The sequence below is a fragment of the Leptodactylus fuscus genome, chromosome 4, assembly GCF_031893055.1.
Source record: "Leptodactylus fuscus isolate aLepFus1 chromosome 4, aLepFus1.hap2, whole genome shotgun sequence".
Classification (NCBI taxonomy): Eukaryota; Metazoa; Chordata; class Amphibia; order Anura; family Leptodactylidae; genus Leptodactylus; species Leptodactylus fuscus.
Window position 1 is genome coordinate 156,608,274 of NC_134268.1, and position 22,592 is coordinate 156,630,865.

At 45.2% G+C, this 22,592-nt stretch overlaps 1 protein-coding gene across 1 annotated transcript in view; it reads left to right on the forward strand.

Moving 5' to 3' along the window:
• Positions 1-3,841: 3,841 nt before the first annotated feature.
• LOC142200710 (carboxymethylenebutenolidase homolog) overlaps positions 3,842-22,592 on the forward strand; it is a 30,000-nt gene continuing 11,249 nt past the window's right edge. Inside the window, exons 1-2 of the mRNA XM_075271261.1 lie at positions 3,842-3,957; positions 21,661-21,882. Of these exons, the coding sequence (XP_075127362.1) occupies positions 21,668-21,882 (215 nt within the window). The 5' untranslated portion in view covers positions 3,842-3,957; positions 21,661-21,667. The remainder of the gene's footprint in view (positions 3,958-21,660; positions 21,883-22,592) is intronic.

The following is a 22,592-nucleotide window of genomic DNA, read 5'->3' on the forward strand; positions in this document are numbered from 1 at the left end:
TGACTTTTCCCAATGATAGAGCCCCTTTAAATAACTTATGTGGTGACATTTTCCTCTTACTTTTTAATCCAGTATTAAATTCTCTTATTTTCCCAGAAAATGATCCAAGATTACAGGAAGCAAAAGTTATTGCATTTGTAGATGATTTATTATTGCTTATCTCAAGCTGTAAAAGCTATGGAGCCAATTTTTTTTTTTTTTTTTAATTAACTTTTTTTCAAGTCGATTTTTATTACATTTTTGCATCATATGGTTTCTGCTGCTCGCATATGTTATACCAACCGCCCAAGATTCTGCGGGAACATTCCTGGATTCAGGGTCATGTCCCGCAGTCCCAGTTGACGGGATGTATGTCCCGGTTTCAACTCATCTGCGTTCTCTGAAGCTGTCCGCACCTCTCCTGCTTCAACGCTGAGCTCCAGCTCTGGGTGCGATGTGATGATGTCCTCCTGTAAAATCTGTTATCTCCTGCCAACTACGGAAGTAAACTGTAAGTGTTTGGTTAACCCCTGTCTGGACCGTATTCCTTCATTGATCATCCCTCCTGTTACTCCTCCTGGAAATCACCCAGTCCTCACCTATATCATCTGGCCCTGGGACCTGCCCTGGTTGGAAAGGGTATAACATCTGGCACTGCATCACCATCTATTCCCAGAGGCCCTATCTACAGTCTAACATTGTGAGTGTTATACAGCACTGCACAACTGACTGTGCACTGAGTTCAGAGCACTGCCATATTTGCTGGTATCTGCCCAGGTTGCAGAGATTTTGATGCAGTTAAAGGGGTTGTCCCATCACAAGGATCCTATCTATACTGCTTGTTAATGTGGATGTAAGACTTTTCCTAAATACACTGCTTCAGCAAAACTGCTTTGTTTGTCCACTATCTTACTTTATTCAATTCAGTGTTGACACAGCCCTTGACTTATCTTCTCAAAAGTCAAGTGATGTATCTGCCTGCTCTCAGGGGGGAGGGAGGAGGGGCTAAGTGCAGGGAGCGAGCCTGTGTATCTAGCTATTCCTGTGTCTACACCACATGACCTAGCTCCCTGCTCTCAGATAGAGGAGAGGAGCTGCTTTCATTTCTTCTGTTCTCCCAGTTATCAGGCTAGCTAATTCAATTGTGTTCATTATGGCAGAGACAGGCAGTCTCTGTATGTAACACAGAATGGAGTTGCTGCTGCCTGTACTTCATAGTCCAATATGAGTGGGCGGAGCTACACTATAATTTGGGGGCAGGGCTAAAAGGCAGGTTGCATGTGAAACTCCGCCCACCAAATGATGTAAGAAACCAGGAAGAAAGAAGATTTTACAGCAGTGAAGACTGGTGAGTATGCGACGTGGGAATACCCCTTTAATGTTCGCCACTGATATCACTGCACTTTCACAGGGGCTGGCCTCACAGCTCAAGATCATCTTCACGCAGTGAGGAATTCCCCCCTTCACAGTAAAAGTCTATAGAACTGTGCCATCAGGGGGTGTTCTTCACCACCAGGCAATGATGCTGAGAAGTGAGGTCGGACCCCTGACAGTACAGTGATATCAGTACCAAAACTAATGCCACAGATATGTCTACAGAGAATTGCAGAGTTGAACACAGTTGTGAAGCAGAGAGTCATCAGCTACTTCCACCACCATTTACCTGCCAGCGGTGACATCACTACATCATGACTGCTGCTCTAAACTTTATGTGACCACCCCAGAAACACTTTCTGATAATCCAATGATGTTCCGTTTCACCATTTCCAAAACGGATCGTCACCAGTAATCTCCTTTCCCCCATCCCCATCAATATTTATGTGTCTTCCTGTATCCAGAACAGGTCCTCCTCTCTTCCAGCGCAGTCTGGAGGTGAGTTTAAGACATGCATAGCAGAGATGGCAAATGTGCAGGGTCTACAGGCTGCACACAATGAAGAGGAGAGGAGGAGCCGGCTCCCACATTGGAAGCTAGGTAAGTATGATGCTATGTGATGGGGGGCTATCAATGGGCAGAATAGCCTAGCTTAGCATAGCTAGGGCAGAACAGCTTAGTGTAATGTAGCTAGGGAGACAGGGAGGGGGATGTAACACAGTGAAGAGGAGAGGAGGAGCCGGCTCCCATATTGGAAGCTAGATAAGTATGATGGTGTGGAATGTGGGGTCGGGCTTTGTTACTTGAGAAGGAGTATCAGTGGCCGGATAATTAGCTCAGCATAGCTAGCGAGGGAGGGGCTAGTAGTGGTCGAGATAGCCGAGCTTAGCATAACTAGGGTGGGATAGCTTAGTGTAGTTTAGCAAGGGAGACAGGGAGGGGGATGTAACACAGTGGGGAGGGGGAGCAGTGACAGGAAGGTTGTGTGGAAGGTACACATGGAAACAAAAGCAGAACATATTTCCACCAGAATCACCAGTTTAAGCGAATGCAAAACAAAAAATGGCATTTAAAATTCAAATTTTATTGGTATGCTTTAAAATATAACTATCCCAGGTACAAATATAGTAAAATCTACATCAAAAACTGCACCTGCTATTCCTAACCACCAGGGTGTGTTTGGTATCGTATATGATTGAATTTCCACCAAACCTCCCCCCTTTTTTGTGTGTGTCAAGTGAGACTGCAATGCATATATATAATGCCCGCAGTAAAATTTTCTCTTTTTTTATATAAGTAGGTGCTTTTTTGAATCCTTAACCAGACCGGTCTAAGGTTCAACTGACAATAAAAGTCTCAAACTTGATGTCTGCTGAGTCAATAAACAAGAAGCCGCTCTTTGCTCTTGTGTAATATAAGGCACGGTGTCTCCCTATAGTAGCGCTGCCTATTTATAATATATAGCAACTTGATTTCCACAGTTACCGTGCAGTGTTACAACACTATCCAGCAGCTTATTTAACAGCCACTGACAGTATTAAAAATCTAAATGGCTCTATCAGACCATTCAGTGTCTCTATATATGAGTCTCTACACGTTTCACCCCTATCGTTGGGGTTCCTCAGGAGACTGATTGCATATAAGTGCCTCACGGTTTCAATTCGGTACCGCACTGGCATAGACCTATGATATCGGCCCTTCACTAGAGCTATGGTGTTGGCTATCTCCAGAACAAATTCCCTAATCTCAGGAACACCGTCTCCACCGGTAACTTAGGTCTAAGGTAAGTGCTTCAATGGCATAGCTTCCCTAATGTCCGTTGATGGCGGTAAAAACCACCGTTCTCCGTGCCTGGATGGTAGGCACGGATACTTGATGTCAGCCTGAAGGGCCGATATCATAGGTCTATGCCGGTGCATGGTGCCTGTTCGTATACAGTACCAAGTGGCATTCTGACAATGCTGCAGGTGTCTACTTTAAGAAAATATATAGGTATGGGGGGGGGGGTTGGATGCTTTTTTAATGTTGCAATTTAGGTTTGATTTGTTCATCTCAAAACTGTGAAAATTGCTCTGGCTACTGGAGGTGCAAAATTTCCAGAGACCCTTGGCAGTGAAAGAGTTAACACATCCTTACTCACGTTGACCCTTTCCATCACTTGGCTTATTACCTGTAGGTGAGGGTTACATGGGGATTTTGCCCATGACAATTGTACAACCTGAGGTCACCGAGTCGCTCTGTGATTTCTTTACTAATGTAAGTGAATGTAGTTACATTGTGACCCCTAGTATACTGCAACAATGGCTTCTAGTCATAACAAAAGTCAAACATTACTCAATATTTTTTGTGACTAGAAGTTGCAGTTATATCACACTAGAGGTCACAATGTAACTGCATTCACTAACATTATCAGCCTCTTCTGTGTACTTTGTCCCAGCCCTCCCTCCACATTATACACGGTTATAGAGCTGTGTGTGCAGCTGAATATCCGGCAGTCTGTGACAGACACCAGTAAGCAGCACAGGCTGCAGTGCAGGAAGGAGGCCGCTATTTCCCGCCCAGCTCCTCACAGACGAGTATCCAGTGTGCTGCTCCTCGGGCAATGTAAGTTCTGTGTACACACATGTAACCGTATTGCTTATGTTATACGCACTGTGAATAGCTGTATGGGACGTATACCTCTAAACTTTAGAGGTCAACCGGAGGCTAAAGGGGGCGGAGCTTTGTATTTGCATAAACGGGGTGTTTCTAGAGCATTGGGAGGGGCTTAAACATGCATGGAGGGTATTTGAAGGGACAGTATGGAGCATTCGTGCAGATCATGTGTAGATTTGACGTATATGTGTGCAGGGGAATACTACATGTGTAGATGTATGGAAGTGGGATATGTTTGCAGGGGAATACTACATGTGTAATGTATGGAGGTGGGACGTGTGTGCAGGGGAATACTACATGTGTAGATGTATGGAGGTGGGGGATGTGTGCAGGGGAATACTACATGTGTAGATGTATGGAGGTGGGAGGTGTGTGCGGGGGAATACTGCATGTGTAGATGTATGGAGGTGGGCGATGTGTGCGGGGGAATACTGCATGTGTAGATGTATGGAGGTGGGACATGTGTGCAGGAGAATACTACATGTGTAGATGTATGGAGGTGGGAGATGTGTGCAGGGGAATACTACATGTGTAGATGTATGGAGGTGGGAGATGTGTGCAGGGGAATACTACATGTGTAGATGTATGGAGGTGGGACATGTGTGCAGGGGAATACTACATGTGTAGATGTATAGAGGTGGGAGGTGTGTGCAGGGGAATACTACATGTGTAGATGTATAGAGGTGGGACGTGTGTGCAGGGGAATACTATATGTGTAGATGTATGGAGGTGGGAGATGTGTGCGGGGGAATACTGCATGTGTAGATGTATAGAGGTGGGAGATGTGTGCGGGGGAATACTACATGTGTAGATGTATAGAGGTGGGACGTGTGTGCAGGGGAATACTATATGTGTAGATGTATGGAGGTGGGCGATGTGTGCGGGGGAATACTGCATGTGTAGATGTATGGAGGTGGGACATGTGTGCAGGAGAATACTACATGTGTAGATGTATGGAGGTGGGAGATGTGTGCAGGGGAATACTACATGTGTAGATGTATGGAGGTGGGAGATGTGTGCAGGGGAATACTACATGTGTAGATGTATGGAGGTGGGACATGTGTGCAGGGGAATACTACATGTGTAGATGTATAGAGGTGGGAGGTGTGTGCAGGGGAATACTACATGTGTAGATGTATAGAGGTGGGACGTGTGTGCAGGGGAATACTATATGTGTAGATGTATGGAGGTGGGAGATGTGTGCAGGGGAATACTACATGTGTAGATGTATGGAGGTGGGACATGTGTGCAGGGGAATACTACATGTGTAGATGTATGGAGGTGGGGGATGTGTGCAGGGGAATACTACATGTTTAGATGTATGGAGGTGGGAGATGTGTGCAGGGGAATACTACATGTGTAGATGTATGGAGGTGGGACATGTGTGCAGGGGAATACTACATGTGTAGATGTATGGAGGTGGGACATGTGTGCAGGGGAATACTATATGTGTAGCTGTATGGAGGTGGGACATGTGTGCAGGGGAATACTGCATGTGTAGATGTATGGAGGTGGGGGATGTGTGCAGGGGAATACAGCATGTGTAGATGTATGGAGGTGTGACGTGTGCAGGGGAATGCTGCATGTGTAGATGTATGGAGGTGGGATGTGTGCAGGGGAATACTACATGTGTAGATGTATGGAGGTGGGATGTGTGCAGGGGAATACTATATGTGTAGATGTATGGAGGTGGGCGATGTGTGCAGGGGAATACTGCATGTGTAGATGTATGGAGGTGGGACATGTGTGCAGGGGAATACTACATGTGTAGATGTATGGAGGTGGGACATGTGTGGAGGGGAATACTACATGTGTAGATGTATGGAGGTGGGACATGTGTGCAGGGGAATACTACATGTGGAGATGTATGGAGGTGGGAGATGTGTGCAGGGGAATACTACATGTGTAGATGTATGGAGGTGGGACATGTGTGCAGGGGAATACTACATGTGTAGATGTATGGAGGTGGGACATGTGTGGAGGGGAATACTACATGTGTAGATGTATGGAGGTGGGACATGTGTGCAGGGGAATACTACATGTGTAGCTGTATGGAGGTGGGACATGTGTGCAGGGGAATACTGCATGTGTAGCTGTATGGAGGTGGGACATGTGTGCAGGAGAATACTACATGTGTAGATGTATGGAGGTGGGACATGTGTGCAGGGGAATACTACATGTGTAGATGTATGGAGGTGGGACATGTGTGCAGGGGAATACTACATGTGTAGCTGTATGGAGGTGGGACATGTGTGGAGGGGAATACTACATGTGTAGATGTATGGAGGTGGGACATGTGTGCAGGGGAATACTACATGTGTAGCTGTATGGAGGTGGGACATGAGTGCAGGGGAATACTACATGTGTAGCTGTATGGAGGTGGGACATGTGTGGAGGGGAATACTACATGTGTAGATGTATGGAGGTGGGACATGTGTGCAGGGGAATACTACATGTGTAGCTGTATGGAGGTGGGACATGAGTGCAGGGGAATACTACATGTGTAGCTGTATGGAGGTGGGACATGTGTGCAGGGGAATACTGCATGTGTAGCTGTATGGAGGTGGGACATGTGTGCAGGGGAATTTTTTTTTTTTTTTTTTAGAAAATTATATCAGCTCAAACAGAACGCAACCCGTAAAACGGGCGCACTGCCGTCATCATTATAATTTTCACCGAGTTCTTTTATTTAACCACAGAGTTTTACAATTATAAATACACTTTATCTGGTCCAGTCCCTCCATTTGAGCCTTTTCCAGACCCCCTCTGCATCTTGGCCTTTGTACTGGTCCATCAAATAAAAGAAATTAATTTTATCCAAACACATCCCTATCCAGTCATCCACATTCAGGTCCCACTCATGCCTAAAGTATAAAGATTCCTTGCATTCCAAATTGTCTCACGCGCACAACATAAAACTAACCACAACACCCTATCATTCACACCACCCAAGCTCACCATCCCAAATAGTACAAAAAGAAAAGTTTTACATTCAATACCCAACAGCCCTTTAAACAACCCATTCATCCTCCCCCAGAAAGCCTTTGCCCTGCCACACCCCCACAGCAAGTGGCGCAGGTCCTCGTCACCGCCACATTCTCTATATGGGCACCGGGCGGACGGTGTTAACCCCTTACGATGCAAAATGCTCCTTACAGGAACAGCGTCCTGCGCAGCCAACCAAGCCAGGTCACGCTGCTTGTTGGTTGGACCATATCTGGATACTTCCTTCCATGCCTTTTTTGTTTTATCAGTATCCAGCCCGTTTATTGGGCATAAATCTGTGGACCCGCATACTTTTTTCAATAACTTTTTGTTGCTAGCGCACACATTTTTTGCATATATGTTCAGGTGGTATTTTTTGACAAAGCGCTCCAACTCCAGATACCAAGGCGCACAAGTGAACGCGATTGGTCTCCTCCCATCTTGGGTTAGCCACCCCAACCTCCTTAATACCGAGCCGCAGGAGTACCTGCAAAGCCCCCCTACTTTATTATTTTTATCCAAAAGTTTTAAATAAAAAACCAATAAATTAATTCCAATGAATACCCTTAAATCAGGAAATCCCAGCCCACCCAAACTTTTATCCTTAAATAATATGTCCCTTTTCAACTTCTCAATCGCACCCCCCCCAAAAGAAAACACACATACTTCTTAATAATTTGTTAACAACCCTGTTATTGGGTGGAAACACTATTGCAACGTATAATATGATTGGTAAGATCACACTTTTTAGAATGAGGATTTTCCCCGTAAAGGACAGATCTCTAGACCTCCAGAGACCCAGCTTGCGACTTACTTTGTTTCCCACCTCCTCCCAATTGACGCTCCCCTTGAGCTCAGCGTCAAAATGGATCCCCAATATTTTGATGTTATCCCCCGAATTTTTTATCCCCTCCACCACAATTTCCCTTTCAAAATAGAAAGGCTTAACCATTGATTTGTCCCAATTGATCTTAAAAGCGGACACCACACAGAAACATTCAACCAACAGTCTCACCCTCCTTACATCACATTCAGTTTCACAAAACACACACACATCATCCATATAACCTCTCACTTTCATAACATTCCCACCACATCCAGGCACTAGAAACCCTTTCACCACCTTATCACTCCTAATCATACACAACAAAGGCTCAATCACGCAACAAAACAACATAGGGCTCAGTGGGCAGCCCTGCCTCACTCCAGACATCACACAAAAGCTTTCAGTTAAACACCCATTCACATTCACCACACTACATGCACCCTCGTACAATCCATGCAGCAAACTGACAAACTTACTCCCGAAACCCATCCTCTCCAACACCAAAAATAAAAAATCATGCGCCACCCTATCAAACGCTTTATCGAAATCCAGCGACACCACAATCATCCCCTTCTTGCGTTCTTTGCAGTCATACAACAAATCACGTACTCCAACCACACTTTCATGTATCCTCCTCTCAGGCACCGCACACACTTGGTCTTCATTCAGTACACATCCAACCACTTCACGCATCCTATTCGCTAGCAACTTCGCAAACAACTTATAATCGCTATTCAGCAGCGAAATGGGGCGCCAGTTTTTAAGTTGGCTTTTATCCCCTTTTTTGTACAGCAACACAATCAGGCCCACTTTCATTACATCAGGCATTCTTTCACCACAAAACAACTTTTTCATCAATTCACACACGTCTGCACCAATCACCCCCCAATACTCCATGTAAAACTCATTCGCCAAACCATCCATACCCGGACATTTGTTCTTATTCAACTTTCTCACCACACCTTCAATCTCACTGTCAGTCAACTCATCAATCAACCCTTCAGCCAACTCCCCAGGCACACCCGTTCGCATTGCATTCAGCACATCCTCACTTGCACCCAATTCACACTGTTTCCTGTCATACAGCTTTCTATAAACGTCATGCACCACATTCAGCACACCCACACCACTCACCTTTCCCAGCCGCTCGTCAGTCAACTCCTCAATCACCCTTTTGTCACCTTTTACCTTTTTAAAAGAAAAAGTTAGAGCATTTTTCACCCTTTTCATAATTTTCAACTCTTGACCTGAATATAATATTTTTTCCCTTATCCACCAGGGCACCATCCAGTTTTTCCCTAGTGTCTTTAATTTGTTGTTCCACGTTGTGACCCATATTTTTCATTTTCAATAAGTAATCAAGTCTAATACCATACTGTTTTTGAATCCACCTTCTTTTTGAGGCCCGTAAGCGACCTATTTTTTTGAAGAACTCCCCCACCATCCCCTTCACCCACACCCACCATTCAAATAAATTCAAAAAAACCCCTTTCATTCCCCTCCACCTCTCATACTTTCTTATAAATAAATTTTTAACCCATTCATCCCTTAACATACTAACATTCATACGCCACACACCCCTCCCATACACAACATCACCCAGTGTAAATTCACCCTTCATACATACGTGATCCGAATACCCTTTTCTTTCATACTTCACATTCACCTTACTTATTAAATTCCCCGTGTAGAAAAAAAAGTCAATCCTTGATGACACCGCCCCCCTGTCAGAAAAATATGTGTGCGGTGCTGGTTTTTGCGTGACCGCGTCTTTTAAACCAAAGATCCCCAATAACTTCTTAAGGACTTGGCCCGAGGCGTCCATTCTATCCTCAGTGGTTCCTGCCCTACCCCCCCTTTCAACAATGGCGTTGAAATCGCCGCCCAGGATTGTGGGGATACCCCCTACCAAATTAAATTTTAATTTTTCAAAGAGCGCAATCCGCGCGTTTTTCTCTACTGGCGCGTAGACATTAATAACTTTGAACACAAAACCCACAAAATCACAAATTAAACATATAACCCTCCCAACTTCAATAACAGAAAAGGAAATAACTTTTAAATTAGGATTAACTATTAATGCGTCCACCCCGTCATTCCGATTCATGTCGGAGTGGGACCAGAAGGATTCTCCCCCCCATTCACTCTTTTTTGGGGTCCCCGAAAGGCAACACTCTTGTACTAGTATTAAGTCACCTCCCTCCTGTGCAAGATTTTCTAGTACCGCGGCCCTCCTGTATTTTGATCCAATGCTTCTCACATTGTGAGAAATGATTTTCAGAGGAACCCCCATGATAAATTAGGAAAGAATGTTATATACCATAATATTTGACCCATATTATGTGCCTATTCACACTCTTAGATGACGCACAACAAAAAAACAGAAAAAACAACATTCTCATGTTGGATCACCCTGGTACTGGGTAATCTTCCCCAGTTCGGACACCTGAGCGTCCTCCAGGTAGCTCTCTGCCACCGGCGACCCTGATATCAGCAGAGGGCTGACGTCCCCCCGGGGACTTTGCACGTCAAAAGGGTTGGCAATGGTGGGCACCTCCGGACCCACCCTTACACTTCCAGGGTCCAGTCTTGGGCATTTGCTGGCACGGCCTCTGCACGCGTTGCTCCTCCCCTTTCCCTCATTTGTTTTCACCCCGGCCATTCCGGCCCCTCCAGGCTCTGGGGACGATGTCGTGTCCATTATCACCTGGGATTCTGAGGTGTCACACATGCTCATCGGACTGAGCACTTCTTCAATTTGCAAACTGGCGGACATTTCTGCCCAGTCAGTAGGGGCACCGGGCCGTTCCCCCGACGGGGTCTCAGGGACCTCTGCCACTGCCGCTTCCAAAGCCGCCATAGCGTCCGCTGTGACAAATGACTGACCCCCCGGCTCTTTCGCCGGCTCCACCTCCAGCACTTTGGGTGCCGCCTTCCCCTTACGCTTGGCTTTCGGCCCTGCTGCTGGCTCTGCCTCTGGGACCGCCACAGGAACCTGCCCCCTGGGCTGCGCGACCACCGCGCCAGATGTTCCCGGCTCTGTCAGCATATCAGATATCCCCTGGAGCGCCAGGGCCTCGTCGTCCAGTTCCGGAAAATCCGGGGTCTCCACTGCCAACCCACTCCTTGCCCGGGCAGCCGCGGCATATGTTTTGGGAGCGGCCTCCGGAACAAGGACGTCCACGCCCTCCGCCAGTCCAGCTACGACATCCTCGTTGGTTTTAGGGCATTTGCGAACGGTGTGCGTTGCTGACCCACAGATGTCACACCGTCTGCCCGCAGGGCAGGACCCCGCCACGTGGCCACTTTCTCCGCAGTTGCGGCATCGCACCGGACTGGTGCAGTTTTCCTTGATATGGCCATAGTCGCCACACTGTCTACAGTATTCCGGCATCCCCTGGTAGAATAAGTAGCCCCCATTTCCACTTACGGAGAAGTTCGCAGGGGGGTGTTTTACGCCCCCTATCCCTTGGGGGTCCCCTCTCAGCGTGCAGCGATACTTCGCAAAGCCATCATAAATTTTATATTTGTTCCTAGCCACATTCACAGGTTTTACCTTGGAACAGTACCGGCCCAGGAAGGCTTTAACAATCTCAACTGGCACAAATGGGTTGTACAACATAACAGTGATGAGCTTGTCCCCTTGAGAAAATAGAGGCTTCATGACAATGTCCCGAAAATGGGGGCTGTTGTCCTTAGCAATCAACCTTTGGTAAATCTTTAAACAATATGGCTCATAGTAGAAAGAAACATCAATGCTTTTCATGCTCTTAATGAAATTCTGGATACAGAACACTTGTTCCAAGTCAACTTCTGATAGTCCCAGCAGGATTTTTTCTACCACATGTTCAAGAGCTAATTCAGGCACAACATACTCCTTCGTAAAGGTGAATCTAATTGTGAACCTTCTGTATTCCATTTTCTATTCAAATGTGCCCAAGGCACTACTTGCGTTTTTGAAGCGTGTGTAGATGTATGGAGGTGTGACGTGTGCAGGGGAATGCTGCATGTGTAGATGTATGGAGGTGGGATGTGTGCAGGGGAATACTACATGTGTAGATGTATGGAGGTGGGATGTGTGCAGGGGAATACTATATGTGTAGATGTATGGAGGTGGGCGATGTGTGTAGGGGAATACTGCATGTGTAGATGTATGGAGGTGGGACATGTGTGCAGGGGAATACTACATGTGTAGATGTATGGAGGTGGGAGATGTGTGCAGGGGAATACTACATGTGTAGATGTATGGAGGTGGGACATGTGTGGAGGGGAATACTACATGTGTAGATGTATGGAGGTGGGACATGTGTGCAGGGGAATACTACATGTGTAGATGTATGGAGGTGGGAGATGTGTGCAGGGGAATACTACATGTGTAGATGTATGGAGGTGGGACATGTGTGCAGGGGAATACTACATGTGTAGATGTATGGAGGTGGGACATGTGTGGAGGGGAATACTACATGTGTAGATGTATGGAGGTGGGACATGTGTGCAGGGGAATACTACATGTGTAGCTGTATGGAGGTGGGACATGTGTGCAGGGGAATACTGCATGTGTAGCTGTATGGAGGTGGGACATGTGTGCAGGGGAATACTGCATGTGTAGCTGTATGGAGGTGGGACATGTGTGCAGGAGAATACTACATGTGTAGATGTATGGAGGTGGGACATGTGTGCAGGGGAATACTACATGTGTAGATGTATGGAGGTGGGACATGTGTGCAGGGGAATACTACATGTGTAGCTGTATGGAGGTGGGACATGTGTGGAGGGGAATACTACATGTGTAGATGTATGGAGGTGGGACATGTGTGCAGGGGAATACTACATGTGTAGCTGTATGGAGGTGGGACATGTGTGCAGGGGAATACTACATGTGTAGCTGTATGGAGGTGGGACATGTGTGCAGGGGAATACTGCATGTGTAGCTGTATGGAGGTGGGACATGTGTGCAGGGGAATACTGCATGTGTAGCTGTATGGAGGTGGGACATGTGTGCAGGAGAATACTGCATGTGTAGATGTATGGAGGTGGGACATGTGTGCAGGGGAATACTACATGTGGGACATGTGTGCAGGGGAATACTGCATGTGTAGCTGTATGGAGGTGGGTCATGTGTGCAGGGGAATACTACATGTGTAGATGTATGGAGGTGGGACATGTGTGCAGGGGAATACTACATGTGTAGATGTATGGAGGTGGGACATGTGTGCAGGAGAATACTACATGTGTAGCTGTATGGAGGTGGGACGTGTGCAGGGGAATACTACATGTGTAGATGTATGGAGGTGGGATATGTGTGCAGGGGAATACTATATGTGCAGATGTATGGAGGTGGGCGATGTGTGCAGGGGAATACGGCATGTGTAGATGTATGGAGGTGGGACATGTGTGCAGGGGAATACTACATGTGTAGATGTATGGAGGTGGGACATGTGTGGAGGGGAATACTACATGTGTAGATGTATGGAGGTGGGACATGTGTGCAGGGGAATACTACATGTGTAGATGTATGGAGGTGGGAGATGTGTGCAGGGGAATACTACATGTGTAGATGTATGGAGGTGGGACATGTGTGCAGGGGAATACTGCATGTGTAGATGTATGGAGGTGGGACATGTGTGGAGGGGAATACTACATGCGTAGATGTATGGAGGTGGGACATGTGTGCAGGGGAATACTACATGTGTAGCTGTATGGAGGTGGGACATGTGTGCAGGGGAATACTGCATGTGTAGCTGTATGGAGGTGGGACATGTGTGCAGGGGAATACTGCATGTGTAGCTGTATGGAGGTGGGACATGTGTGCAGGAGAATACTGCATGTGTAGATGTATGGAGGTGGGACATGTGTGGAGGCGAATACTACATGTGTAGATGTATGGAGGTGGGACATGTGTGCAGGGGAATACTACATGTGTAGCTGTATGGAGGTGGGACATGTGTGCAGGGGAATACTACATTTGTAGATGTATGGAGGTGGGAGATGTGTGCAGGGGAATACTGCATGTGTAGATGTATGGAGGTGGGAGATGTGTGCAGGGGAATACTGCATGTGTAGATGTATGGAGGTGGGAGATGTGTGCAGGGGAATACTGCATGTGTAGATGTATGGAGCTGGGACGTGTGCAAGGGAATACTACATGTTTAGATGTATGGAGGTGGGACATGTGTGCAGGGGAATACTGCATGTGTAGCTGTATGGAGGTGGGACATGTGTGCAGGGGAATACTGCATGTGTAATGTATGGAGGTGGGACATGTGTGCAGGGGAATACTATATGTGTAGCTGTATGGAGGTGGGACATGTGTGCAGGAGAATGCTGCATGTGTAGATGTATGGAGGTGGGAGATGTGTGCAGGGGAATACTACATGTGTAGATGTATGGAGGTGGGTCATGTGTGCAGGGGAATACTACATGTGTAGATGTATAGAGGTGGGAGGTGTGTGCAGGGGAATACTACATGTGTAGATGTATGGAGGTGGGACATGTGTGCAGGGGAATACTACATGTGTAGATGTATGGAGGTGGGAGATGTGTGCAGGGGAATACTACATGTGTAGATGTATGGAGGTGGGACATGTGTGCAGGGGAATACTACATGTGTAGATGTATGGAGGTGGGACATGTGTGGAGGGGAATACTACCTGTGTAGATGTATGGAGGTGGGACATGTGTGCAGGGGAATACTACATGTGTAGATGTATGGAGGTGGGAGATGTGTGCAGGGGAATACTACATGTGTAGATGTATGGAGGTGGGACATGTGTGCAGGGGAATACTACATGTGTAGATGTATGGAGGTGGGACATGTGTGCAGGGGAATACTACATGTGTAGATGTATGGAGGTGGGACATGTGTGCAGGGGAATACTACATGTGTAGATGTATGGAGGTGGGAGATGTGTGCAGGGGAATACTACATGTGTAGATGTATGGAGGTGGGACATGTGTGCAGGGGAATACTACATGTGTAGATGTATGGAGGTGGGACATGTGTGCAGGAGAATACTACATGTGTAGCTGTATGGAGGTGGGACATGTGTGCAGGGGAATACTGCATGTGTAGATGTATGGAGGTGGGAGATGTGTGCAGGGGAATACTGCATGTGTAGATGTATGGAGGTGGGAGATGTGTGCAGGGGAATACTGCATGTGTAGATGTATGGAGCTGGGACGTGTGCAAGGGAATACTACATGTTTAGATGTATGGAGGTGGGACATGTGTGCAGGGGAATACTGCATGTGTAGCTGTATGGAGGTGGGACATGTGTGCAGGGGAATACTGCATGTGTAATGTATGGAGGTGGGACATGTGTGCAGGGGAATACTATATGTGTAGCTGTATGGAGGTGGGAGATGTGTGCAAGAGAATGCTGCATGTGTAGATGTATGGAGGTGGGAGATGTGTGCAGGGGAATACTACATGTGTAGATGTATGGAGGTGGGTCATGTGTGCAGGGGAATACTACATGTGTAGCTGTATGGAGGTGGGACATGTGTGCAGGGGAATACTACATGTGTAGATGTATGGAGGTGGGAGATGTGTGCAGGGGAATACTACATGTGTAGATGTATGGAGGTGGGACATGTGTGCAGGGGAATACTACATGTGTAGATGTATGGAGGTGGGACATGTGTGGAGGGGAATACTACATGTGTAGATGTATGGAGGTGGGACGTGTGCAGGGGAATACTGCATGTGTAGATGTATGGAGCTGGGACGTGTGCAAGGGAATACTGCATGTGTAGATGTATGGAGCTGGGACGTGTGCAAGGGAATACTACATGTTTAGATGTATGGAGGTGGGACATGTGTGCAGGGGAATACTGCATGTGTAGCTGTATGGAGGTGGGACATGTGTGCAGGGGAATATTGCATGTGTAGATGTATGGAGGTGGGACATGTGTGCAGGGGAATACTACATGTGTAGATGTATGGAGGTGGGACATGTGTGCAGGGGAATACTGCATGTGTAGATGTGTGCAGGTATGTTAGGGTGCTCCTACATGGTGCTTTCCAGCTGTGTGCTATGGGTAACTCGCTGTTATACTTCTGTGCTTGCACATTTCAGGTAGCTACACACAGCAGTTATTAGAAAATGCCACAGTTTTTGTGGTAGTTTTCCATTTAGTTTTCTGAAAAACAGGAAAAAGGCAAAAAGGTAGTTGCTTCAAGGTAACAATATGTATCAATGTCAAAGACAGAAGCACTATAGAGTAAAATGAACAATCTTTATTTAGAAATACATATAAAAATTAACAATATACAAATAGTTAAATGTGTTGCAAATGTGCATGGGGAAATGACTGAGATAAACAATAAAGAGCCTTATAGTGCTGCAACAGGCATAAAACAGTGAATGACCTGCATTTGAAAGCAGCCACTATAGAACAATCAATAAACAAGTTACAGGCAAGACTCTAATACACAAGATGTAATAGCATAAACACATACCATCAACCACGCCCCAATGCGCGTTTCGCTTTGTAGCTTCGTCAGGGGGACAGTTTTATGCCTATTGAAGCACTATAAGGCTCTTTATTATTTATCTCAGTCATTTCCCCATGCACATTTTCAACACATTTAACTATTTGCCACCAGACATTATTGAAGCATTGGCCCCCTGTCTTTACATGTTTGTACATTGTTAACAATTTTATATGTATTTATAAATAAAGATTGTTCATTTTACTCTATAGTGCTTCTGTCTTTGACATTGATACATTTAGTTTTCTGAGCCAAAGCTGGATGAGTATTCCAAAAGAAATGGAACTAAAGAGGAAGAACTTAAAAGAGGACCTTTCATGTCCTCAGCACATGCGGTTTTAAATACCGCTAGAATGCCAACAGTGCGCTGAATTCAGTGTACTGTCGGCTTTCCTCACTGATCAGCGTCGTGGCTGGGTGGTATGGAATGTCCCCTCTGATAGTACAGAGCTTCAGACTGTACTGTAAGGAGGGGTGTTCCCAGCTGTCTAGCGTCATGGCTGGACAGTAAGGAACGCCCTTCTGACAGTGAAGAGCTATCGGTAAGGGCACAGATAGCTTTTCCCCGGGCACATAACAGGAACAGTGCATTGAATTTAGTGCATAATCGGCATTCTATTGGTATATAAAACCACATGTGCCCGAGGACCCGAAAGGTCCTCTTTAAATTTTTCATTCCTGTTGAATGAATTTCTGGGGGGTTTTTGTGCAAAAGTCACAGTGGTAATTGTCCTAAAAATGCTATATGTGAAACTACCCTCAAGGCAATAACAAGGTGGTAAATGCATGTGCCCACTTGTTGCCAGGGTACAGCTTTTCATGCTATGGATTCTCCATCATGGAGGATTGCAATAATTCCTCTGGATTCTATTGTGAGCAAAGGATTTTCCGGGTTAGTTACAACCTAGGGTCAAAGGAATCAGAACCTGGTCCTGAGGGCCCTGCCTTGTCCTTGGTCTCCCATATGTAGTATGTTTACTATGGGGGAAACTTTAGTACTGTCTGCCAGCCCCATAGCCAGGTAACTATTTGTGCAAATAGAAGGAAGCAGTCCGATCTGAGAGATGGGAGCTGGTTATGATAATGTGACCTAGGGTCGAGACGGGCTTGGAACCTCCCCCCAGGTCCAGCTTGAAAAAGTAAAGTGAGTTAATTTACACTCCCTGTATAACCCTTGCTAGGGCTGGATGCTGGTACCATAGCTCAGCTTCCATTGTGAGCTGTGGTACTGGCAGCCAGCCACTCTACAGAGCACTGAGCTAACTGCTTCCAAGCTTGTGTTATCTATAGTGCAGGTGTCAGAAGTGACCCTGTACAGCTGATTTGTGCAGGGATAAGTCATAAAAAAAATCCTAGACAACCCCTTTAAGCATCAAAGGGCTCCAAAGTAATGTGGCTCCTATAAAGCTATTTCTCATTTACAGGTCACCTAACTTGTGTTTTAGGACTACTAAATCACCAGCATGTTGTTATGCAAGTAGGGTTTATGGTCCAAAACCTGTCTAAATGCAACCTAGAGTTCTTAGTAAATGAATGTTGTACTTACCTGGTATGAGTCCAAGAGTCTCCTCTCTAGGTCATGAGTATTGCGCCTGATGAAGTAGAGGACAGTTCATCATTCTTCACGGCACATGTCTTTGAAGCTGAGTCAATATTAATTTACTGTAGACTGTGGAGACAGACAGCTTGTATTTAGGAAAGTTTGTAACTTTAAACTCCAGTTACATAACTGCATGCTGGTGATTTAGTGACCCCAAATTGCCTGACAGGTGTCTTTAAAATTTTGATATTAAAATCTTAATAAAAGTTTGGGACCCCCAAATGGAAACCTAATCCACATAAAAAAGCGGTTACCTAAGGAAACCTGGTGACCCCATAGACTATAATGGGGTCCATGTGGTTTCAGCACGAAAAATGCAGAGAGAAAAGTGCTGCTTACAGGACTTTTCTCTCCGCATTTTTCACGTGAAGAGGGGAACAGAATGCCCAAACATAGATGTAATTCAGGCCTTAGTCATTCAGTAGAGTCAATGGGGGGAATTTATCAACACATCACTTCTCTATGCATTGACATCCCTGCAAACTTAATCTTGATACATAGATGATCCTCCTATCTGTACGGTAGTTGCCTGTCACTTTTCTATATACTATATTATTCAAGTCACTGCAGGAAACACTATCCTGAGGATGTAGCATTAGATAATACACATTAGATATACGCAAGATCATCTCACCAAGCTGTTTTAATTAGAGACTTAATGTCCACTATTTACAACAGTCCATTGTTATGGTCATTTGATGGATTAGAACAATGAGCACCTGGGCACAGATGTGAGCAAAGTAAATGTAGTGGGTCTGATGCATGATGTCTGCTGTTTTCAATCATCACTCCTGGGCCTCTACTTGAGGAGCCCTCTGAGGACAATAGTAGCACCAAAACTATCTGGAGGGTCAAAGAAATTTCACCAAACCTGTTCTAATTCAGTAGAGTGTGGATGGGATTTGCTCAGATCACAACACTACCAAGGTATACACTTGTGGAAGCTAACCTACAATGACTATGCCACTTCTGGCTAATGGGAGTCTTGGAAAAAAAGCTGAGGCTGCTCAAGCATTACAGCCTGTGATAATTAGGCAGTTAAAGGGGCTCTATCATTTGAAAAAGTCATTATTAGATAAGCACATCCTTGCATAGCCTTTAGAAAGGCTATTCCACACCTAACTTTTGTATGTAAATTGCCTCAGTGGTTTTTGAATGAGCCCATTTTTTATTCATATGCTAATGAGCTTCCAGCCAGCACAGAAAGTTCCCAGCAGCCCTCGTCCCTGCTATTCTCTCCTATCTGTGTGTGCAAACAGGAAGTCATCAACAGCAGCAGCCTGTGCTGTACACATACATAGGAAGTAATAGGCAGAGGGTGCACGATGAGACTTCCGGGGTGCTCCGAGAGGCTAATTAGCATATGAATAAAAACGGGCTCATTCAAAAACCACTGAGGCGATTTACAAACAAAATGTACTTGTGGAATAGCCTTTCTAAAGCCTATGCAAGTATGTGCTTCGTTAAAGGGATCCTATCATTGGATACCCTTTTTTCTGACTAATACGTAGGAATACCCTTAAGAAAGGCTATTCTTCTCCTACCTTTAGATGTCTTCTCCGTGCTGCAGTTCAGTAGAAATCTGGGTTTTCTTCAGTATGCAAATGAGTTCTGATATCTCTAGTGACGCCTCTATCTTCTTCTGGAACGCCATCTCCCTGTGTCTTCTTCTGTCCTGGGTTTCAATCTACTACGCATGCGCAGTCGGCTCTGCCATCAGGCAGAGCCGACTGCGCATGCCCACAGCCACAAGAAAATGGCCACTTACACCAGCTTACTGTGTAAGCGGCCACAAGAAAATGGCCGCTTACATAGCTTACTGGCCGTGGGCATGTGCAGTTGACTCCAGAAGAAAACAGAGGCGTCGCAGGAGATTTCTCTTGCAGCACTGGGGACACCCCCAGTGCTGTTTGAGTGCTGAGGTCCGCCCCCAGTCCTGCAAGAGAACTCATTTGCATACCGAAGAAAACCCGGATTTCTACCAAACAGTGGTGCGGAGAAGACAACTAATGGCTATTCCTACGTATTAGTCAGAAAAAAAAGGGTATCCAATGATAGGATCCCTTTAAGGGGAAGTTCACACTACCGTTATTAACGTCCATTGCTGTTCTCCATTATGGGATGACAGCAATGGATATTAAACTGTCACAGTCTGATTCTGTGTCTGTTCCCAAAAAACATGACGGTATCTTCCATCATGTTTGTTTACTTTTGTAACAGAAGATAAAGTCATGCCTGCCCACGAATCCACCTTTACATTAAAGTTAGGGCTACACATATCCAATGTACAATGTGTTGCACAATAAAACACAGCCTAGTGTAATTCATGTTGAGCCTGTCTATCTCCAAGAAAGCAACAGGGAAGAGACAAGTGCTGCAAGAAACTATAAGAGCGTCATTGTGATTTTCTAAGAAGGCTACAATGGTGTTGAAGGCTGTGGTCCTGGAGTACTGAGGCTGGGGGTGTGAGTATTGGTGGGAGAGGTGTTCTAGGAACAATAATTTTAGGTAGGGGAGTATTTGGGAAGCCAATTAGTAAGGAGGAATTTACCCATCCACTTATTTAGATTATGATCTAAATTATTTGCCATTTGTTTTTGATGTTGGATTGCTCATAGAGTTTGTAAGGTAGTGCTTGAACCATGTGATTTCATACGCATTCCAGGACAATGCCATACTGTAAGTTAAAATAACAAATTACAGATGGATTTCTGCCTTAACATGTGACATATGCTGGTCTTCAGTCTGTAATCTGGGCTGAATTACCCAAACACTTTCTCGTGTATTGCCAAAGAGGTTATCTGCAGGGACATAGCTACAGTATAGGCGGTGCAGGGGAACCAATTGGCCAAAGTCCTCTCTGTAACATAAGAAGACACATGTATTAAAGATAGCATATTTTTCTCCCATGGCCGGACTTTCCTGGGGACTTCCTTGGCGGTCCGGAGATGTTTTTATATGGTATGTACTGCTCGTACTAGTGTTTCTTTTTTTGTGTCTCTTTGTGTTCTTGGTATATTTCAGACCATGTTGTATTATTAAAATTTGCAATATAAAGTTTGAATTGAAAAAAAAAAATTATATATAGCACATTTTAAGTTTGGGCCCCATTAGAGACTTTGCATTGAGTCCCAGAAGCTGCAAGTTATGCATTTGGGTATCTGGACCTTTATTCAGTCATCAAATTTAAGTTATTGTCATCTGTTGTTATGATCTCAAGAAAGGACTACGTCAAGGGTCAGCAGTCCATGCATATCTACCTAGCACAGGGCTTTCTGAGCTGTGTTGCTTTAGCAGAGGTGGTAATAAGGGGGTGGCATTGTATTGGGAAATGAGCTAGCCTGCTATAAAATGGTAGCAGAACACACTAAATCGGCACTCCATACATAAGGTGTATTCTTTTATATTGGAGATATGTGCTTTCTTGCCTTTCCTTTAGGCTGAACAGGTTCAGATACAGTATACGTATCACTGAAGATTAGTCTTTGGAGACAATACTGTTTTGCAATATTTTGTGACAGTGTTATCCTATCCTTGTAAATAGCAATCGTTCAAGGGTCTCAGCCCAGTTTGAACTAAGTTAAGGGTGGACACATCTGTATTATTACAACAACATCTAAAATGTTTTATTTTAACTATATCATATAGTAAAAGATACTGTAGTTAAACACAGTACTTTGTAATTAACATACTGTATACGGTAGACAAAAATAAAGAGAAAAAACTTTTTTTTTTTTTTTTTTTCAGATTTACAATGGCGAATGAAGCACAACCTTGCCCGTGTGCGCTAGGAGATCAGTTTGACTATAAAGCTCTCGGAAATGAGATTCAGATTGAACATATAAAAGCTTACATCTCCAAGCCAAAAACTAGCACTGATAAAGCCATCATTATAGTACAAGACGTTTATGGTTGGGAACTTCCAAACACAAGATATTTTGCTGATCTTCTTGCTTCGCATGGATATATGTAAGTAATAGTCTCGTTTTACATTTTTACATCAATAAATAGTGTCTATATGTAGTATAACAGTTTGTAATATAACAGTTTGTTAGCACATTTAGCTACGCTGTTTCTGTGAATATGACACTACGGAAACTGTGTATCTCAGTTGTCCTGTGCTGTTTCCAAAGCATCATATTAACCTCTATGGAAGCACTGCTCACCTGTTTCTGTAATTTCTGCTCTGGTATCTGGGACTAAGGGTGGTTGCAGATAACCATGGTTGTGGTCAGTGTGCTATCCGTGTATTTCACGCACCGCACACCCATTCTTTTTTTTATCAATTTCACAGTCCTGTGTGGGGGCCAACAATCTGGGTCGCAAAATATAAAAAAGGTCCTATTCCTGCCCTATTTTGCATCCCTTGCTTCCGTGGCTCCTATTCTTTTAATGAAAGGAGCTGCAGAAACACGGCCTGTGCATGGGTGGCATACGATGGACATCCACGTGTCCCCCGTGTGCCACCAGTGCTTTGAATTCACGGCCGGCCGGTTGAATTATGGTCGTCTACAACCAGTCTGAGGCTTGGTTCACATCTGCACTTGTACTCCGTACGGGGATTCCGTCCCCCCTGAAAAATTCAGTTTTTCTCTCCTTATTTTTAGCCCCTTTTCAGGCGGAGACTGAACGGAAACTACGCAAACCCAATTATAGTCTATGGTGTTCATGGGTTTCCT